The sequence below is a fragment of the Pecten maximus genome, chromosome 4, assembly GCF_902652985.1.
Source record: "Pecten maximus chromosome 4, xPecMax1.1, whole genome shotgun sequence".
Classification (NCBI taxonomy): Eukaryota; Metazoa; Mollusca; class Bivalvia; order Pectinida; family Pectinidae; genus Pecten; species Pecten maximus.
Window position 1 is genome coordinate 4,515,459 of NC_047018.1, and position 21,255 is coordinate 4,536,713.

The 21,255-nt window shown below is 41.1% G+C and overlaps 1 protein-coding gene across 1 annotated transcript; it reads right to left on the reverse strand.

Moving 5' to 3' along the window:
- Positions 1 to 4,024: 4,024 nt before the first annotated feature.
- Positions 4,025 to 7,485, reverse strand: LOC117325027. The gene has a single exon (XM_033880925.1). It carries the CDS (start codon positions 5,844 to 5,846, stop codon positions 4,728 to 4,730), a length of 1,119 nt encoding a protein of 372 aa, XP_033736816.1. The 5' UTR covers positions 5,847 to 7,485; the 3' UTR covers positions 4,025 to 4,727.
- Positions 7,486 to 21,255: the final 13,770 nt, after the last annotated feature.

Below are 21,255 nucleotides of genomic sequence, written 5' to 3' on the forward strand. Positions count from 1 at the left end.
GGTTATATAATGATCACCTGTATATCAGGACTGGTGTAAGTTATATAATGATCACCTGTATATCACCTGTATATCAGGTGTAGGTTATATAATGATCGCCTATATATCAGGTGTAGGTTATATAATGATCGCTTGTATATCAGGTGTAGGTTATATAATGATCACCTGTATATCAGGTGTAGGTTTTACAATGATCACCTGTATATCAGGTGTGGGTTATACAATGATCACCTGTATATCAGGTGTAGGTTATATAATGATCACCTGTATATCACCTGTATATCACCTGTATATCAGGTGTGGGTTATACAATGATCACCTGTATATCAGGTGTAGGTTATATAGTGATCACCTGTATATCACCTGTATATCACCTATATATCAGGTGTAGGTTATATAATGATCACCTGTATATCAGGTGTAGGTTATATAATGATCACCTGTATATCACCTGTATATCAGGTGTAGGTTATATAATGATCACCTGTATATCAGGTGTAGGTTATACAATGATCACCTGTATATCAGGTGTGGGTTATACAATGATCACCTGTATATCAGGTGTAGGTTATATAATGATCACCTGTATATCACCTGTATATCACCTGTATATCAGGTATAGGTTATATAATGATCACCTGTATATCACCTGTATATCAGGTGTGGGTTATACAATGATCACCTGTATATCAGGTGTAGGTTATATAATGATCACCTGTATATCACCTGTATATCACCTGTATATCAGGTGTAGGTTATATAATGATCACCTGTATATCACCTGTATATCAGGTGTAGGTTATATAGTGATCACCTGTATATCACCTGTATATCAGGTGTAGGTTATATAACGATCACCTGTATATCAGGTGTAGGTTATATAATGATCACCTGTATATCAGGTGTAGGTTATATAATGATCACCTGTATATCACCTGTATATCAGGTGTATGTTATATAATGATCACCTGTATATCAGGTGTAGGTTATACAATTATCACCTGAATATCAGGTGTAGGTTATATAATGATCACCTGTATATCAGGTGTAGGTTATATAGTGATCACCTGTATATCACCTGTATATCAGGTGTAGGTTATATAATGATCACCTGTATATCAGGTGTAGGTTATACAATGATCACCTGTATATCAGGTGTAGGTTATACAATGATCACCTGTATATCAGGTGTAGCTTATACAATGATCACCTGTATATCACCTGTATATCAGGTGTAGCTGATACAATGATCACCTGTATATCACCTGTATATCACCTGTATATCAGGTATATGTTATACAATGATCACCTGTATAAACGATGAAAGAAATCGTTACCTTAGGTGTACGGGCTCTTAAAGTATTGGTCAGTTACAGCCATCATTATATACAGTATTGGTCAGTTACAGCCATCATTATATACAGTATTGGTCAGTTACAGCCATCATTATATACAGTATTGGTCAGTTACAGCCATCATTATATACAGTATTGGTCAGTTACAGCCATCATTATATACAGTATTGGTCAGTTACAGCCATCATTATATACCGCGTGTGGCACAAAGGCCTCTTACATAAACTCGACAATTATGGTATCTCTGGACCTCTTCTTCGTTGGTTGGCTAGTTATCTTTCAAAAAGAAAACAAGCTGTATTTATCAATGATTCACTTTCCTCTCTTAAGCCTATAAATGCTGGTGTCCCCCAAGGGTCAGTTCTTGGTCCACTTTTCTTTCTACTATACATACATGATATTTCCTGTAATCTTTCATCTCTATCTAGGCTTTTTCGCTGACGATACTTCTCTATCCTACGCGTCATATGACCTCAACCTTATTGAGACGGAGGCTAAACGCGACTTATTAAAACTTGAAATTTGGTCCAATGAATGGCTTATGTCCTTTAATCCTAATAAAACCGAGGCCCTCGTAATATCAACAAGACAACTTCCTTTTGTTCCGTCCTTTACATTCGACAATACCCCGATTAAAATAACAAACCACCATAAACACCTAGGAGTCATTCTTTCTGATGATTGTAAGTGGAACGTACATGTAGAATCTATAGTCAATAAAGTAACTAAATATATAGCCACCCTCCGTAAATTAAAACTTATCTTAAACAGGAACACATTAGAAAAAATGTACCTTACCTATATACGACCATTACTTGAATATGCATGTGAAGTATGGGACAACTGCGGTACAACAAACTCTTTGTTATTAGAAAAGATAAATCTAGAGGCCGCAAGAATAGTCACAGGGCTGCCCATATTCACAAAAAAAGAGTTCTTATATCTGGAAACCGGTTGGTTACCCCTTTCGAAGAGAAGAGATGCTCGGAAACTTTCCTTATTCTATTCTATAGTAAATAATCTGGCACCTACTTTTCTTATCGACCTACTACCAATGTATATTGGCAACATAGCTCCTTATAATTTACGAAATGCAGATTTATTTAGGGAACAACACTTTCGTCTACAACTATCAAAAAACTCCTTCTTTCCTTCTACTTCAAAACTTTGGAATGACTTACATAGCACTATCAGAAACTCGCCTACTTTAAGTTCCTTCAAATCTAATCTAAAAAAATCTATGACAGTAAACAATATATATGACAAGCATTTTATCAGTTATGGTCCTCGAAAACTAAATATTCTACACAACAGAATAAGAAATCGAGCTAGTGCACTAAGCTATGATCTTTTTAGAGCCAATCTCGTTGATTCACCTGCTTGTCAATGTGGACATCCCTGTGAAGATTCCCATCATTTTTTCCTTAACTGTCCCCTGTACAACAACTTAAGAGGAACTCTTATTGCTGATTTAACCTGGTACGGTCCTGTTAATGTAAATATACTTTGCAATGGTGACACGAATATCTCCTCAACTGACAATATAAAAATCGCCAAAGTTGTGCAAAACTTCTTGAGAAGGTCGGGAAGATTCGACTATTCATCACTTCCTACCCCCGCCCCTCCCCCCCTTCTTTTCATACTATTTTCCTATAATAAAAAAAACTTAATCCAAAATGCTCCATTTATCCATATAATATAAAAATGTTTTTTCTTCTAATCGATTAAGTATATTTGAATTCATTCCAAACATTTATATGTCGTGATCTTTCCCGATGCAGTCATTTAACTTTATATGTACCTATCTCCTCCTCCCTCCTGCCCCCCTCTCTCTCCCTCTCTCTCCCTCTCCCCCCTCTCTCTCTCTCTCTCTCTCTCTCTCTCTCTCTCTCTCTCTCTCTCTCTCTCTCTCTCTCTCTCTCTCTCTCTCTCTCTCTCTCTCTCTCTCTCTCATTATATTTTCGTTCCTTTATCGAATTTCTGAATATTTGTATATGCCATCATGTGACTATGTTATTGTTAATTATTTTGTTATTATTATGGGAGAAGTCGTCTATAAGTTGGAAAAACTTGCTGATTAATCCCTTTGTCATTATTATATGTCAATAAAATATGTTTAAACTAATCATTATATACAGTATTGGTCAGTTACATCCATCATTATATACAGTATTGGTCAGTTACAGCCATCATTATATACAGTATTGGTCAGTTACATCCATCATTATATACAGTATTGGTCAGTTACAGCCATCAATATATACAGTATTGGTCAGTTACAGCCATCATTATATACAGTATTTGTCAGTTACATCCATCATTATATACAGTATTGGTCAGTTACAGCCATCATTATATACAGTGTTGATCAGTTACAGCCATCATTATATACAGTATTGGTCAGTTACAGCCATCATTATATACAGTATTGGTCAGTTACAGCCATCATTATATACAGTATTGGTCAGTTACATCCAATATTACATGTATATACAGTATTGGTCAGTTACATCCATCATTATATACAGTATTGGTCAGGTACAGCCATCAATATATACAGTATTGGTCAGTTACATCCATCATTATATACAGTATTGGTCAGTTACAGCCATCATTATATAGAGGATAACTTACCATACATTCAGACATAGGTACACCAAACACCGAGATAAAGCGGGAATTTTATCTAGAAAAATCCCAAAACATATAACTATGGATTTTAGTTTGACAGTTATGTACGGGAAGGACATTACGAGCATCAATTATACACTGTGTGTTCTTCCGACCAGTTCATATCGTCCTACTGTACAGAGATAACGATTGTATTACAACTCTGAAAAATAGTTGGCCTTTACATCTCAAGTAACTGTAGATACACCATATGTACGTACCCCTATTTTGTTGGAGTTGTGTTCTAAGGGGGTAACATTTCTTAGATTACAAAACTTAACGGAATAGTTAATCAAATGTCTCGTACAGGTATATAAGTGTTATCATCGACGCTTTTTTGTCAATAGCCGGTCACACTCCAGTGTTAAATTCGCTGATCACCAATCCGCCAAATCACATTGTCGCTTTATAAGCAAACTATTCACAGCCAAAATAAAACTGTACTTTAATTAAGCCAATTGGAAAGCTACGTATACATTACTAATAGTTAGGATTTAAAGTTATTGAATGAGATATGACATGGAAATCGTTCAAGTTCCATACATATTTTGTAGTATTGTGAAGCAGAAAAATAATATTGAATACAAATATAATTATATAAGTATTCAGAATCTGTATTACAGGTACAAACCATACACATAAAGAAATGCCTATTGTCCCTAGAACAGACGTGAAATAGATTTTTGGAAACATACATCATTGTCAAGTTTTTTTATGAGCTTGAAAACGTTTGACTTTCCTATCTAAGTTTTCACTATGTGTCCGTATTAGTTTCAGCCGTTTGGATTTTACTTCCCTAAATCTGTCCAGATAATCCTCATACTCGTCCTTCGACAATATCAGCTGACCGTCCGGAGTGGTCATACCCATCTCGTAAGTTGACAGTGATTTCAGGTCCGGAGTTGGTACTGTAATGGACAGAGAAGTAAGAGACTTTGATGAATTATACTTTCCGGCCAGTCTTTGGAATGCCGTATCAGAAATTTCGGAAATGTTGTCATCCTGTTCGAAAAATGCCGAGTCGCCCCGAAATGTCTGTTCGGATGGTATGTGTGGCAGTGTTACTCTGCGAGGCTTTGTTGTCATTTTAGGAACAATGGTTTTTGTACTTTCCCTAGAGAGTAATCGGTTTGAAGATGTGTCCTCTTCATCGTTTAAAGATATTTCCCCTATCTGTTCTTTTGATACAAATGATGACGTATCAATGTATGTGACGTCATCACTAAACATCGTCCTTGACCTACGATAACCACTCTTACACCCTGGCAGTGATCTTCCTTTGTATGACAGTTCAATCTTAGCGCTCGTCGGCTTGGCGTCATCGCTCTCGCAAGATACTTCTTTAACGGACGTCAATGTTGTTTCCTTTGAAACTAGACGTGAACTTGATGTTTCCTTGGTAACCGGTTTGTTCTGTGGTGAGTCTTTTGACACTTTACGAGAAGGGGCACTGTTAATTTGTTTAGGTGCTATATTTGTAGATTCTACGTCCGTCATCATAGGGATGTCCCTTCTCTCCCTCGTCTTCACTTGTCTTTTAAACCCACTAATCATCAACGGAGAAGATTTTTCCTCGGCGAGTTTGTTTCTTTGAGCCACCTTTTCTTGCATTTTTGTCAAGAAAACATTTCTTTGTTTTTGAAAAGTTGAAATCTGCATCTTTTCCGCCTGTTCCAGGGACCTTATTCGTTTGTGTAGTCTATGCTTAAGGTCAAATTGAACCTGATAAAGACTCCGAGACCTCATCATTTCGTAAACTTCGTGTTCATGCAAAAAACCCTCCTGGTCCGAAAACTGAATATGAAACATGAATTTCGACATTTTGAATTCGGTTTTCCTACGTATGTATCTTTGTTTTAAAGTAAATAATCCGACAAAACGTCTCCTATAAAAGGTAACAAGTGTTCACAAAGCGTGTCCCTGAACGTCACAAAGCGTGTCCCTGAACGTCACAAAGCGTGTCCCCGAACGTCACAAAGCGTGTCCCTGAACGTCACAAAGCGTGTCCCTGAACGTCACAAAGCGTGTCCCTGAAAGTCACAAAGCGTGTCCCTGAACGTCACAAAGCGTGTCCCCGAACGTCACAAAGCGTGTCCCTGAACGTCACAAAGCGTGTCCCTGAAAGTCACAAAGCGTGTCCCTGAAAGTCACAAAGCGTGTCCCTGAACGTCACAAAGCGTGTCCCTGAAAGTCACAAAGCGTGTCCCTGAACGTCACAAAGCGTGTCCCCGAACGTCACAAAGCGTGTCCCTGAACGTCACAAAGCGTGTCCCTGAAAGTCACAAAGCGTGTCCCTGAAAGTCACAAAGCGTGTCCCTGAACGTCACAAAGCGTGTCCCTGAAAGTCACAAAGCGTGTCCCTGAACGTCACACCGCCGCATTAGCACATTCACTACACGTTATACTACTAACTCAAACAGGCCAGCACCGGGTACAAAATCTAAGGTTTCCGTAATGTTGCTGATGGAAGTCGTATTGCATGTTAATATGTGAATTGCCAGTGATTCTCTTTACCTTGTGTCTCTTACTGGTATTAGAATGATGTATACACTGTAATGTAAACAAGGAAATTGTCACCGCAGCTCAATCTATACTGCCTAAATCGATATGTAACCTCTTAATCCGGGCCGGAACGTCCAAAACCGCCAGTTTCCAAGTGTCCACATAACGCGCCAAACCTTCTGCTTACCACACTTTGGCGTATTGTCACACACGTCGGAATGTTCACTCCATATATATCACGGTATATTACAGGTAAACTGTCTGATGTGAAAACCACGCTATATCTACGATTTATGAGCAGTGTCGATTCAGGTGTATTACCCTAATGTGCTGGGCTATTCATACTTTGGTAATTCCAACCAAAATTTGGAAAAAGATCTTTAATCGATAAACGGCGTTTGTGTCCAGTTTGGTAAACAAATCGTGCGTGACTGTCGACATTATCAGTTCCAATCTATGTTGTTATGACTGACACTCACATTATCAGGGAAATTGCGGAAATTACCAAACACTTTTATACATACATATCGGCCGTTACTCCATGATGGGTCCTTCCTAGAGCAATTTGTTCCCGGCAATGACCTGGTGAACGTCGCGCAACACGAGTTTATTGACGATGCCAACAGCGTGGGACGTTTTAAACCACTCGTGTTCAATTAGTCCCTGTTTATTCAATGACAGGTGTTTGACAGCCTCTTTATCATGCAAAAGGTGCTGTGCTTACGAATGACGATGTCAATCCTCTGCTAACCAGGGAATCATGTCCTGAAACAATTAAGTGTCTCCTTCCGTAGAAACATCTGGCGAGTTGACATAGCCTCAGACATTTTAGCGCAAACATAAATACAACAGAGAGTAATTGATCTCCTATAAGCTATTGAAATAATAGCGGGACGACTTCTATCCTCACAGAGTATGGTATACCTAGACTTTGACTGTTACCACCAGGCGTGATATAACATCGGTGGCTATACGAGTATGCGACATAGACAAGCTCTATTTATGATACTTCCCGACTCCACATCAATAAAGCTATAGAATTGTCTGTCACTGTTGTGTAAGCTCGTTCAACGTATTCATGTAGCTATGAGTGACAGGTTCATCTGTACCAAATTTACGAATGGATTAATAATGTTAATATCAACAAAACGGTGAATACAAGTAACATAAACCATCACATCTGTACCTAAGTTACCGGTGAGTTACCATCACATCTGTACCAGACATAGTTACCGGTGAGTTACCGTCGCATCTGTAACTAAGTTACCGGCCGAGTTACCGTCACATCTGTACCTAAGTTACCGGTGAGTTACCGTCACATCTGTACCTAAGTTACCGGTGAGTTACCGTCACATCTGTACCTAAGTTACCGGTGAGTTACCGTCACATCTGTACCTAAGTTGCCGGCCGAGTTACCATCACATCTGTACCTAAGTTACCGGCCGAGTGACCGTCACATCTGTACCAGACATAGTTACCGGTGAGTTACCGTCGCATCTGTAACTAAGTTACCGCTGAGTTACCGTCATATCTGAACCATGCATAGTTACCGGTGAGTTACCGTCATATCTGTACAAAAGTTGCCGGCCGAGTTACCGTCATATCTGTAGCTAAGTTACCGGTGAGTTACCGTCACATCTGTAACAGACATAGTTACCGGTGAGTTACCGTCACATCTGTATCTAAGTTACCGCTGAGTTTCCGTCACATCTGTAACAGACATAGTTACCGATGAGTTACAGTCACATCTGTACCTAAGTTACCGCTGAGTTACCGTCACATATGTACCTAAGTTACCGGCCGAGTTACCGTCACATTTCTACCAGACATAGTTACCGGCCGAGTTACCGTCACATCTGTACCAGACATAGTTACCGGTGAGTTACCGTCACATCTGTACCAGACATAGTTACCGGCCGAGTTACCGTCACATCTGTACCAGACATAGTTACCGGTGAGTTACCGTCACATCTGTACATAACTTACCGGTGAGTTACCGTCACATCTGTACCAGACATAGTTACCGGTGAGTTACCGTCACATCTGTACCAGACATAGTTACCGGTGAGTTACCGTTACATCTGTACCAGACATAGTTACCGGTGAGTTACCGTTACATCTGTACCAGACATAGTTACCGGTGAGTTACCGTCACATCTGTACATAACTTACCGGTGAGTTACCGTCACATCTGTACCAGACATAGTTACCGGTGAGTTACCGTCACATCTATACCAGACATAGTTACCGGTGAGTTACCGTCACATCTGTACCAGACATAGTTACCGGTGAGTTACCGTCACATCTGTACCAGACATAGTTACCGGTGAGTTACCGTCACATCTGTACATAACTTACCGGTGAGTTACCGTCACATCTGTACATAACTTACCGGTGAGTTACTGTCACATCTGTACCTAAGTTACCGGTGAGTTACCGTCACATCTGTACCAGACATAGTTACCGGCCGAGTTACCGTCACATCTGTACCAGACATAGTTACCGGCCGAGTTACCGTCACATCTGTACCAGACATAGTTACCGGTGAGTTACCGTCACATCTGTACTTAAGTTACCGGTGAGTTACCGTCACATCTGTAACAGACATAGTTACTGGTGAGTTACCGTCACATCTGTACCAGACATAGTTACCGGCCGAGTTACCGTCACATCTGTACCAGACATAGTTACCGGTGAGTTACCGTTACATCTGTACCAGACATAGCTACCGGTGAGTTACCGTCACATCTGTATCTAAGTTACCGCTGAGATACCGTGACATCTGTACCAGACATAGTTACCGGTGAGTTACCGTGACATCTGTACCAGACATAGTTACCGGTGAGTTACCGTCACATCTGTACATAACTTACCGGTGAGTTACCGTCACATCTGTACATAACTTACCGGTGAGTTACTGTCACATCTGTACCTAAGTTACCGGTGAGTTACCGTCATATCTGTACATAACTTACCGGTGAGTTACCGTCACATCTGTACCTAAGTTACCGCTGAGATACCGTCACATCTGTACCAGACATAGTTACCGATGAGTTACCGTTACATCTGTACCAGACATAGTTACCGGTGAGTTACCGTCACATCTGTACCAGACATAGTTACCGGTGAGTTACCGTCACATCTGTACATAACTTACCGGTGAGTTACCGTCACATCTGTACATAACTTACCGGTGAGTTACCGTCACATCTGTACCAGACATAGTTACCGGTGAGTTACCGTGACATCTGTACCAGACATAGTTACCGGTGAGTTACCGTCACATCTGTACCAGACATAGTTACCGGTGAGTTACCGTCACATATGTACATAACTTACCGGTGAGATACCGTCACATCTGTACGAGACATAGTTACCGGTGAGTTACCGTCACATCTGTACCAGACATAGTTACCGGTGAGTTACCGTCACATCTGTACATAACTTACCGGTGAGTTACCGTCACATCTGTACCAGACATAGTTACCGGTGAGTTACCGTCACATCTGTACCAGACATAGTTACCGGTGAGTTACCGTCACATCTGTACCAGACATAGTTACCGGCCGAGTTACCGTCACATCTGTACCAGACATAGTTACCGGTGAGTTACCGTCACATCTGTACCAGACATAGTTACCGGTGAGTTACCGTCACATCTGTATCTAAGTTACCGCTGAGTTACCGTCACATCTGTACATAACTTACCGGTGAGTTACCGTCACATCTGTACATAACTTACCGGTGAGTTACTGTCACATCTGTACCTAAGTTACCGGTGAGTTACCGTCACATATGTACCTAAGTTACCGGTGAGTTACCGTCACATCTGTACCTAAGTTACCGCTGAGATACCGTCACATCTGTACCAGACATAGTTACCGATGAGGTACCGTTACATCTGTACCAGACATAGTTACCGGTGAGTTACCGTCACATCTGTACCAGACATAGTTACCGGTGAGTTACCGTGACATCTGTACCAGACATAGTTACCGGTGAGTTACCGTCACATCTGTACCAGACATAGTTACCGGTGAGTTACCGTCACATATGTACATAACTTACCGGTGAGATACCGTCACATCTGTACGAGACATAGTTACCGGTGAGTTACCGTCACATCTGTACCAGACATAGTTACCGGTGAGTTACCGTCACATCTGTACATAACTTACCGGTGAGTTACCGTCACATCTGTATCTAAGTTACCGCTGAGATACCGTCACATCTGTACCAGACATAGTTACCGATGAGTTACCGTCACATCTGTACAAAAGTTGCCGGCCGAGTTACCGTCATATCTGTAGCTAAGTTACCGGCCGAGTTACCGTCACATCTGTACCAGACATAGTTACCGGTGAGTTACCGTGACATCTGTACCAGACATAGTTACCGGTGAGTTACCGTCACATCTGTACATAACTTACCGGTGAGTTACCGTCACATCTGTACATAACTTACCGGTGAGTTACCGTCACATCTGTATCTAAGTTACCGGTGAGTTACCGTCACATCTGTACCAGACATAGTTACCGGTGAGTTACCGTCACATCTGTACCAGACATAGTTACCGGTGAGTTACCGTCACATCTGTACCAGACATAGTTACCGCTGAGATACCGTCACATCTGTACCAGACATAGTTACCGGTGAGTTACCGTCACATCTGTACCAGACATAGTTACCGTTGAGTTACCGTCACATCTGTATCTAAGTTACCGCTGAGATACCGTCACATCTGTAACAGACATAGTTACCGGTGAGTTACCGTCACATCTGTACCTAAGTTACCGCTGAGTTACCGTCACATCTGTATCTAAGTTACCGCTGAGATACCGTCACATCTGTAACAGACATAGTTACCGGTGAGTTACCGTCACATCTGTACCTAAGTTACCGCTGAGTTACCGTCACATCTGTAACAGACATAGTAACTGGTGAGTTACCACCACATCTGTATTAGACGTAGTTACCGGTGAGTTACCGTCACATCTGTACCTAAGGTACCGGCCGAGTTACCGTCACATTTCTACCAGACATAGTTACTGGCCGAGTTATCGTCACATACATGTATGTACCAGACTTACATTCAGAATAAGGACATGTTGACAACTAAGCGTGTTTTGATCCCGTTTAATTTGGCAATAGTGGCCATCCCCCGCACCTTGCTATCTAGTCAGTGCTTCTCCTTGGGATGGACTGTTTGGATACTAGATATTTGACCTGCTCTATTACTGTGTAGGAAGGTGCAGGTACTTTATGAGTACTTCCCGGTAAACTTAGAATAACATCACACGGGGAATGGTACAATATTACAATGAGTTTACCCCCAATGGCGCTGTCCTATGACGTTTAATCCCGACAGATTTGTGTGAAGAGAGACTTGGTAAGAAGGGACAGTTGACTTGTACCACACGGCTTGTAGCTGACGAGTTTACTATGGACAACATGACAAGTTTACCTGTATAGCTAATTATGTTATCCACGCCCATATTTACAATAATCTGTTAAATACACCGTAATAATCACACAACACATAAACAGCTATAGAAACTCTGTAACAGTCTAAGGTCTCGTGGCTCCCCCAGTTTAAAGTACTGGTATAATACGTTCTTACAAATTTGGGATTATTATTTATCATCTCACCAGTTGCATTCGTTTTAATTGAACATACATGTAGTATGACTGATACCTGAATACGTACACCCAGAATAGGCTTAACGATATCTATACGAACATATAACTCGGCAATACTGTACAGACAATCTGTATCTATAATTCGATCTGGCTATCAAAGGATTGTATTAAAATGGAACTTGCCTGAGCATTGGCCGCATTTCAGTAAGTAAACACGAAAGTTAAACTGCCGAAATTGAAATACCCTGCTAATTCAAGGTTCAGTTGATAGACAGACCCTGTTAATAATGTGTTAAAGGAACGGGTCGGTGTGGCTTGTACATAGTGTTAAATATGGTATCTGTCACTCAGCTGACGTAGCATGCTTCTTTGGCTCAGGAGGTAGACCCTTGGCTTATGACACAGGAGACCCGGGTTCGATTCCTGTCGGATACTCGATAGAATGTGTTTTCCCCCTATTCTATCACAAATGAAACTAGGTTCCATTGATAGATAGACCCTGTTAACTAGGTTCCGTTGATAGATAGACCCTGTTAACTAGGTTCCGTTGATAGATAGACCCCGTTAACTAGGTTCCGTTGATAGATAGACTCCGTTAACTAGGTTCTGTTGATAGATAGACCCCGTTAACTAGGTTCCGTTGATAGATAGACCCTGTTAACTAGGTTCTGTTGATAGATAGACTCCGTTAACTAGGTTCCGTTGATAGATAGACCCTGTTAACTGGGTTCCGTTGATAGATATACCCTGTTAACTAGGTTCTGTTGATAGATAGACCCCGTTTACTGGGTTCCGTTGATAGATAGACACTGTTAACTGGGTTCCGTTGATAGATATACCCTGTTAACTAGGTTCCGTTGATAGATAGACTCTGTTAACTGGGTTCCGTTGATAGATAGACCCTGTTAACTAGGTTCCGTTGATAGATAGACCCTGTTAACTAGGTTCCGTTGATAGATAGACTCTGTTAACTAGGTTCCGTTGATAGATAGACTCTGTTAACTGGGTTCCGTTGATAGATAGACACTGTTAACTAGGTTCCGTTGATAGATAGACCCTGTTAACTAGGTTCCGTTGATAGATAGACCCTGTTAACTGGGTTCAGTTGATAGATAGACCCTGTTAACCAGGTTCCGTTGATAGATAGACCCTGTTAACTAGGTTCCGTTGATAGATATACCTTGTCAACTAGGTTACGTTGATAAGGTTCCGTTGATAGATAGACCCTGTTAACTAGGTTCCGTTGATAGATAGACCCTGTTAACTAGGTTCCGTTGATAGATAGACCCTGTTAACTAGGTTCTGTTGATAGATATACCCTGTTAACTAGGTTCCGTTGATAGATAGACCCTGTTAACTAGGTTCCGTTGATAGATATACCTTGTTAACTAGGTTCCGTTGATAGATAGACCCTGTTAACTAGGTTCCGTTGATAGATATACCCTGTTAACTGGGTTCCGTTGATAGATATACCCTGTTAATGAGGTTCCGTTGACAGATAGACCCTGTTAACTAGGTTCCGTTGATAGATAGACCCTGTTAACTGGGTTCTGTTGATAGATAGACCCTGTTAACTAGGTTCCGTTGATAGATAGACCCTGTTAACTGGGTTCCGTTGATAGATAGACCCTGTTAACTGGGTTCCGTTGATAGATAGACCCCGTTAACTAGGTTCCGTTGATAGATAGACCCTGTTAACTAGGTTCCGTTGATAGATATACCTTGTCAACTAGGTTACGTTGATAAGGTTCCGTTGATAGATAGACCCTGTTAACTAGGTTCCGTTGATAGATAGACCCTGTTAACTAGGTTCTGTTGATAGATATACCCTGTTAACTAGGTTCCGTTGATAGATAGACCCTGTTAACTAGGTTCCGTTGATAGATAGACCCTGTTAACTGGGTTCCGTTGATAGATATACCCTGTTAATGAGGTTCCGTTGATAGATAGACCCTGTTAACTAGGTTCCGTTGATAGATAGACCCTGTTAACTAGGTTCCGTTGATAGATATACCCTGTTAACTAGGTTCCGTTGATAGATATACCTTGTTAACTAGGTTCCGTTGATAGATAGACCCTGTTAACTAGGTTCCGTTGATAGATAGACCCTGTTAACTAGGTTCCGTTGATAGATAGACCCTGTTAACTGGGTTCCGTTGATAGATATACCATGTTAACTAGGTTCCGTTGATAGATAGACTCTGTTAACTAGGTTCCGTTGATAGATAGACCCTGTTAACTAGGTTCCGTTGATAGATAGACCCTGTTAACTAGGTTCCGTTGATAGATATACCTTGTTAACTAGGTTCCGTTGATAGATAGACCCTGTTAACTGGGTTCCGTTGATAGATATACCCTATTAATGAGGTTCCGTTGATAGATAGACCCTGTTAACTAGGTTCCGTTGATAGATAGACCCTGTTAACTGGGTTCCGTTGATAGATAGACCCTGTTAACTAGGTTCCGTTGATAGATATACCATGTTAACTAGGTTCCGTTGATAGATAGACCCTGTTAACTGGGTTCCGTTGATAGATAGACCCCGTTAACTAGGTTCCGTTGATAGATAGACCCTGTTAACTAGGTTCCGTTGATAGATAGACCCTGTTAACTGGGTTCCGTTGATAGATAGACCCCGTTAACTAGGTTCCGTTGATAGATAGACCCTGTTAACTAGGTTCCGTTGATAGATAGACACTGTTAACTGGGTTCCGTTGATAGATAGACACTGTTAACTGGGTTCCGTTGATAGATAGACCCTGTTAACTGGGTTCCGTTGATAGATAGACCCTGTTAACTAGGTTCCGTTGATGGATATACTTTGTTAACTAGGTTCCGTTGATAGATAGACGCTGTTAACTAGGTTCCGTTGATAGATATACCCTGTTAATGAGGTTCCGTTGATAGATAGACCCTGTTAACTGGGTTCAGTTGATAGATATGCCTAGACACTGTTAACTAGGTTCCGTTGGTAGATAGACGCTGTTAACTGGGTTCCGTTGATAGATAGACCCTGTTAACAAGGTTCCGTTGATAGATAGACCCTGTTAACTAGGTTCCGTTGATAGATAGACCCTGTTAACTGGGTTCCGTTGATAGATAGACCCTGTTAACTGGGTTCCGTTGATAGATAGACCCTGTTAACTAGGTTCCGTTGATAGATAGACCCTGTTAACTGGGTTCCGTTGATAGATAGACCCTGTTAACTGGGTTCCGTTGATAGATATACCCTGTTAATGAGGTTCCGTTGATAGATAGACCCTGTTAACTAGGTTCCGTTGATAGATAGACCCTGTTAACTGGGTTCCGTTGATAGATAGACCCTGTTAACTAGGTTCCGTTGATAGATAGACCCTGTTAACTGGGTTCCGTTGATAGATAGACCCTGTTAACTGGGTTCCGTTGATAGATAGACCCTGTTAACTAGGTTCCGTTGATAGATAGACCCTGTTAACTAGGTTCCGTTGATAGATATACCTTGTCAACTAGGTTACGTTGATAAGGTTCCGTTGATAGATAGACCCTGTTAACTAGGTTCCGTTGATAGATAGACCCTGTTAACTAGGTTCCGTTGATAGATATACCCTGTTAACTAGGTTCCGTTGATAGATAGACCCTGTTAACTAGGTTCCGTTGATAGATAGACCCTGTTAACTGGGTTCCGTTGATAGATATACCCTGTTAATGAGGTTCCGTTGATAGATAGACCCTGTTAACTAGGTTCCGTTGATAGATAGACCCTGTTAACTAGGTTCCGTTGATAGATATACCCTGTTAACTAGGTTCCGTTGATAGATATACCTTGTTAACTAGGTTCCGTTGATAGATAGACCCTGTTAACTGGGTTCCGTTGATAGATATACCCTGTTAACTAGGTTCCGTTGATAGATAGACCCTGTTAACTAGGTTCCGTTGATAGATAGACCCTGTTAACTAGGTTCCGTTGATAGATAGACCCTGTTAACTAGGTTCCGTTGATAGATAGACCCTGTTAACTGGGTTCCGTTGATAGATAGACCATGTTAACTAGGTTCCGTTGATAGATAGACCTGTTAACTAGGTTCCGTTGATAGATAGACCCTGTTAACTGGGTTCCGTTGATAGATAGACCCTGTTAACTAGGTTCCGTTGATAGATATACCATGTTAACTAGGTTCCGTTGATAGATAGACCCTGTTAACTGGGTTCCGTTGATAGATAGACCCCGTTAACTAGGTTCCGTTGATAGATAGACCCTGTTAACTAGGTTCCGTTGATAGATAGACCCTGTTAATTGGGTTCAGTTGATAGATAGACCCTGTTAACTAGGTTCCATTAATAGATAGACACTGTTAACTGGGTTCCGTTGATAGATAGACACTGTTAACTGGGTTCCGTTGATAGATAGACCCTGTTAACTGGGTTCCGTTGATAGATAGACCCTGTTAACTAGGTTCCGTTGATGGATATACCTTGTTAACTAGGTTCCGTTGATAGATAGACGCTGTTAACTAGGTTCCGTTGATAGATATACCCTGTTAATGAGGTTCCGTTGATAGATAGACCCTGTTAACTGGGTTCAGTTGATAGATATGCCTAGACACTGTTAACTAGGTTCCGTTGGTAGATAGACGCTGTTAACTGGGTTCCGTTGATAGATAGACCCTGTTAACAAGGTTCCGTTGATAGATAGACCCTGTTAACTAGGTTCCGTTGATAGATAGACCCTGTTAACTGGGTTCCGTTGATAGATAGACCCTGTTAACTGGGTTCCGTTGATAGATAGACCCTGTTAACTAGGTTCCGTTGATAGATGGACCCTGTTAACTGGGTTCCGTTGATAGATAGACCCTGTTAACTGGGTTCCGTTGATAGATAGACCCTGTTAACTGGGTTCCGTTGATAGATAGACCCGGTTAACTGGGTTCCTTTGATAGATAGACCCGGTTAACTGGGTTCCGTTGATAGATAGACCCTGTTAACTGGGTTCCGTTGATAGATAGACCCGGTTAACTGGGTTCCTTTGATAGATAGACCCTGTTAATTGTGTTCCTTTGATAGATAGACCCTGTTAACTGGGTTCCGTTGATAGATAGACCCTGTTAACTGGGTTCCGTTGATAGATATACCCTGTTAATGAGGTTCCGTTGACAGATAGACCCTGTTAACTAGGTTCCGTTGATAGATAGACCCTGTTAACTGGGTTCCGTTGATAGATAGACCCTGTTAACTAGGTTCCGTTGATAGATAGACCCTGTTAACTGGGTTCCGTTGATAGATAGACCCTGTTAACTGGGTTCCGTTGATAGATAGACCCCGTTAACTAGGTTCCGTTGATAGATAGACCCTGTTAACTAGGTTCCGTTGATAGATATACCTTGTCAACTAGGTTACGTTGATAAGGTTCCGTTGATAGATAGACCCTGTTAACTAGGTTCCGTTGATAGATAGACCCTGTTAACTAGGTTCCGTTGATAGATAGACCCTGTTAACTAGGTTCCGTTGATAGATAGACCCTGTTAACTAGGTTCCGTTGATAGATAGACCCTGTTAACTGGGTTCCGTTGATAGATATACCCTGTTAATGAGGTTCCGTTGATAGATAGACCCTGTTAACTAGGTTCCGTTGATAGATAGACCCTGTTAACTAGGTTCCGTTGATAGATAGACCCTGTTAACTAGGTTCCGTTGATAGATATACCTTGTTAACTAGGTTCCGTTGATAGATAGACCCTGTTAACTGGGTTCCGTTGATAGATATACCCTGTTAACTAGGTTCCGTTGATAGATAGACCCTGTTAACTAGGTTCCGTTGATAGATAGACCCTGTTAACTAGGTTCCGTTGATAGATAGACCCTGTTAACTAGGTTCCGTTGATAGATAGACCCTGTTAACTGGGTTCCGTTGATAGATATACCCTGTTAACTAGGTTCCGTTGATAGATAGACCTGTTAACTAGGTTCCGTTGATAGATAGACCCTGTTAACTGGGTTCCGTTGATAGATAGACCCTGTTAACTAGGTTCCGTTGATAGATATACCATGTTAACTAGGTTCCGTTGATAGATAGACCCTGTTAACTGGGTTCCGTTGATAGATAGACCCCGTTAACTAGGTTCCGTTGATAGATAGACCCTGTTAACTAGGTTCCGTTGATAGATAGACCCTGTTAATTGGGTTCAGTTGATAGATAGACCCTGTTAACTAGGTTCCATTAATAGATAGACACTGTTAACTGGGTTCCGTTGATAGATAGACACTGTTAACTGGGTTCCGTTGATAGATAGACCCTGTTAACTGGGTTCCGTTGATAGATAGACCCTGTTAACTAGGTTCCGTTGATGGATATACCTTGTTAACTAGGTTCCGTTGATAGATAGACGCTGTTAACTAGGTTCCGTTGATAGATATACCCTGTTAATGAGGTTCCGTTGATAGATAGACCCTGTTAACTGGGTTCAGTTGATAGATATGCCTAGACACTGTTAACTAGGTTCCGTTGGTAGATAGACGCTGTTAACTGGGTTCCGTTGATAGATAGACCCTGTTAACAAGGTTCCGTTGATAGATAGACCCTGTTAACTAGGTTCCGTTGATAGATAGACCCTGTTAACTGGGTTCCGTTGATAGATAGACCCTGTTAACTGGGTTCCGTTGATAGATAGACCCTGTTAACTAGGTTCCGTTGATAGATGGACCCTGTTAACTGGGTTCCGTTGATAGATAGACCCTGTTAACTGGGTTCCGTTGATAGATAGACCCTGTTAACTGGGTTCCGTTGATAGATAGACACTGTTAACTGGGTTCCGTTGATAGATAGACCCTGTTAACTGGGTTCCGTTGATAGATAGACCCTGTTAACTAGGTTCCGTTGATGGATATACTTTGTTAACTAGGTTCCGTTGATAGATAGACGCTGTTAACTAGGTTCCGTTGATAGATATACCCTGTTAATGAGGTTCCGTTGATAGATAGACCCTGTTAACTGGGTTCAGTTGATAGATATGCCTAGACACTGTTAACTAGGTTCCGTTGGTAGATAGACGCTGTTAACTGGGTTCCGTTGATAGATAGACCCTGTTAACAAGGTTCCGTTGATAGATAGACCCTGTTAACTAGGTTCCGTTGATAGATAGACCCTGTTAACTGGGTTCCGTTGATAGATAGACCCTGTTAACTGGGTTCCGTTGATAGATAGACCCTGTTAACTAGGTTCCGTTGATAGATAGACCCTGTTAACTGGGTTCCGTTGATAGATAGACCCTGTTAACTGGGTTCCGTTGATAGATATACCCTGTTAATGAGGTTCCGTTGACAGATAGACCCTGTTAACTAGGTTCCGTTGATAGATAGACCCTGTTAACTGGGTTCCGTTGATAGATAGACCCTGTTAACTAGGTTCCGTTGATAGATAGACCCTGTTAACTGGGTTCCGTTGATAGATAGACCCTGTTAACTGGGTTCCGTTGATAGATAGACCCCGTTAACTAGGTTCCGTTGATAACTGGTTTTGAACTCCTGAATACAAGTTTTTTCTTTAATAGTTTTTTTTTGTGTTGTACATAAATTGTAATGAAATGTCCTGATGTATAGCGTATCTATTTTAGATCCGAATGGCGATCATATTTAAGTCACAAAATTAATGAAACACCGAATATTAACGAATGTTTACTCACCGTCGAACACGGAAGCGTGTCTTACCTGCCATCCTGTTCTACAATATTATTACTTTTAGAACTGAAAGGGACAGATTATATAGAATGTCCAGTTATCTTCGCCATAGAATGCTAAACTCCAAAAAAAAAGACTTTGTTATCCCCTTTTTCGCCCCACTTCACAGAAGAACCAACCAAAAATAAAGAGTTGCCTAAATCACGTAAGCATTGCCTGGGTCAAATTTTGCAAAAATATCTCCATTCAAATAAAAGAAGGATTTTGAAGTTCATTTTATCTTGAGAGTATATAACTGCATAAAATACAATTCATGACAGCTCGGGTAGTACAATCAATCGGCATATGAAATAATAAAAGTTTTTCCTCTACACTGTATGCCCCTTACTTGGTATAGGGCACACTTCTCTGCCCCTAGGGATTGGGTGGCCAGACACATCAATTATACAGTATTAGGCACCATTCAAGCAAGGTTTTGCTTGAGACCAAATGGACAAAAAAGCAAATCACTATATCATAGGGAGAAGAATTCTTAAGATTATGTTAAATTTCCTCTGTTTGGTCCCACTCCTTCAACTCCAGCAGAGACACACCCACTTTGTTTTCAACATCGGCGCCCGTATTCATGAAACTGTACTCATGCTCAAACTCAACTTTTGTGCTCATGCTCAATTCTGTACTCCGGTGAGAACGTACTCAAAAAACGTATTCATCAAACTTTCTGAGAACGTTCTCAGCTGAGTATAGTAAGAGAACTCTCTAATGTTTGGAGTTTCGTTTCGTGTATCGCGGGAATACGCGCGCCTGTCCTCGGAGCAGACGACTAAATACCGCAAACGGAATGGCGGAACCCAAAAAGAAAAAACCCACATGGACGTCCCTTGAAGAGGCCACACTGATCCAAGCAGTGCATTCCAACGAGAATGTACTGTTTGGATCACTGTCCGGGCCAGGTTCACAAAAAATATCCCAGAAGAAAAAAAGAACTTGGGATGAAATAACTGAGATGCTGAATTCGTAAGTATGGTAACAAAAAAACAACAACAAAACAACAGAAAGCAATCACCCTGAAAAATGATACTATAGTGGTATGTTTATGCAGGGAAGATATATCATTTTACAAATCACTATATCATAGGGAGAAGAATTCTTAAGATTGTGTTAAATTTCCTCTGTTTGGCCCCACTCCTTCAACTCCAGCAGAGACACACCCACTTTGTTTTCAACATCTCCTCCATTGTTTGTTTGCTTGTTGTTTTTTTTTAACGTTCTATTAACAGCCAAGGTCATTTAAGGACGTGCCAGGTTTTGGAGGTGGAGGAAAGCCGGAGTACCCGGAGAAAAACCACCGGCCTACAGTCAGTACCTGGCAACTGCCCCACGTAGGTTTCGAACTCGCAACCCAGAGGTGGAGGGCTAGTGTTAAAGTGTCGAGACA

What these genes read in the sequence shown, in the direction of transcription:
- LOC117325027 (XM_033880925.1), bottom strand. Translation starts at nt 5,846, where the DNA reads ATGTCGAAATTCATGTTTCATATTCAGTTTTCGGACCAGGAGGGTTTT.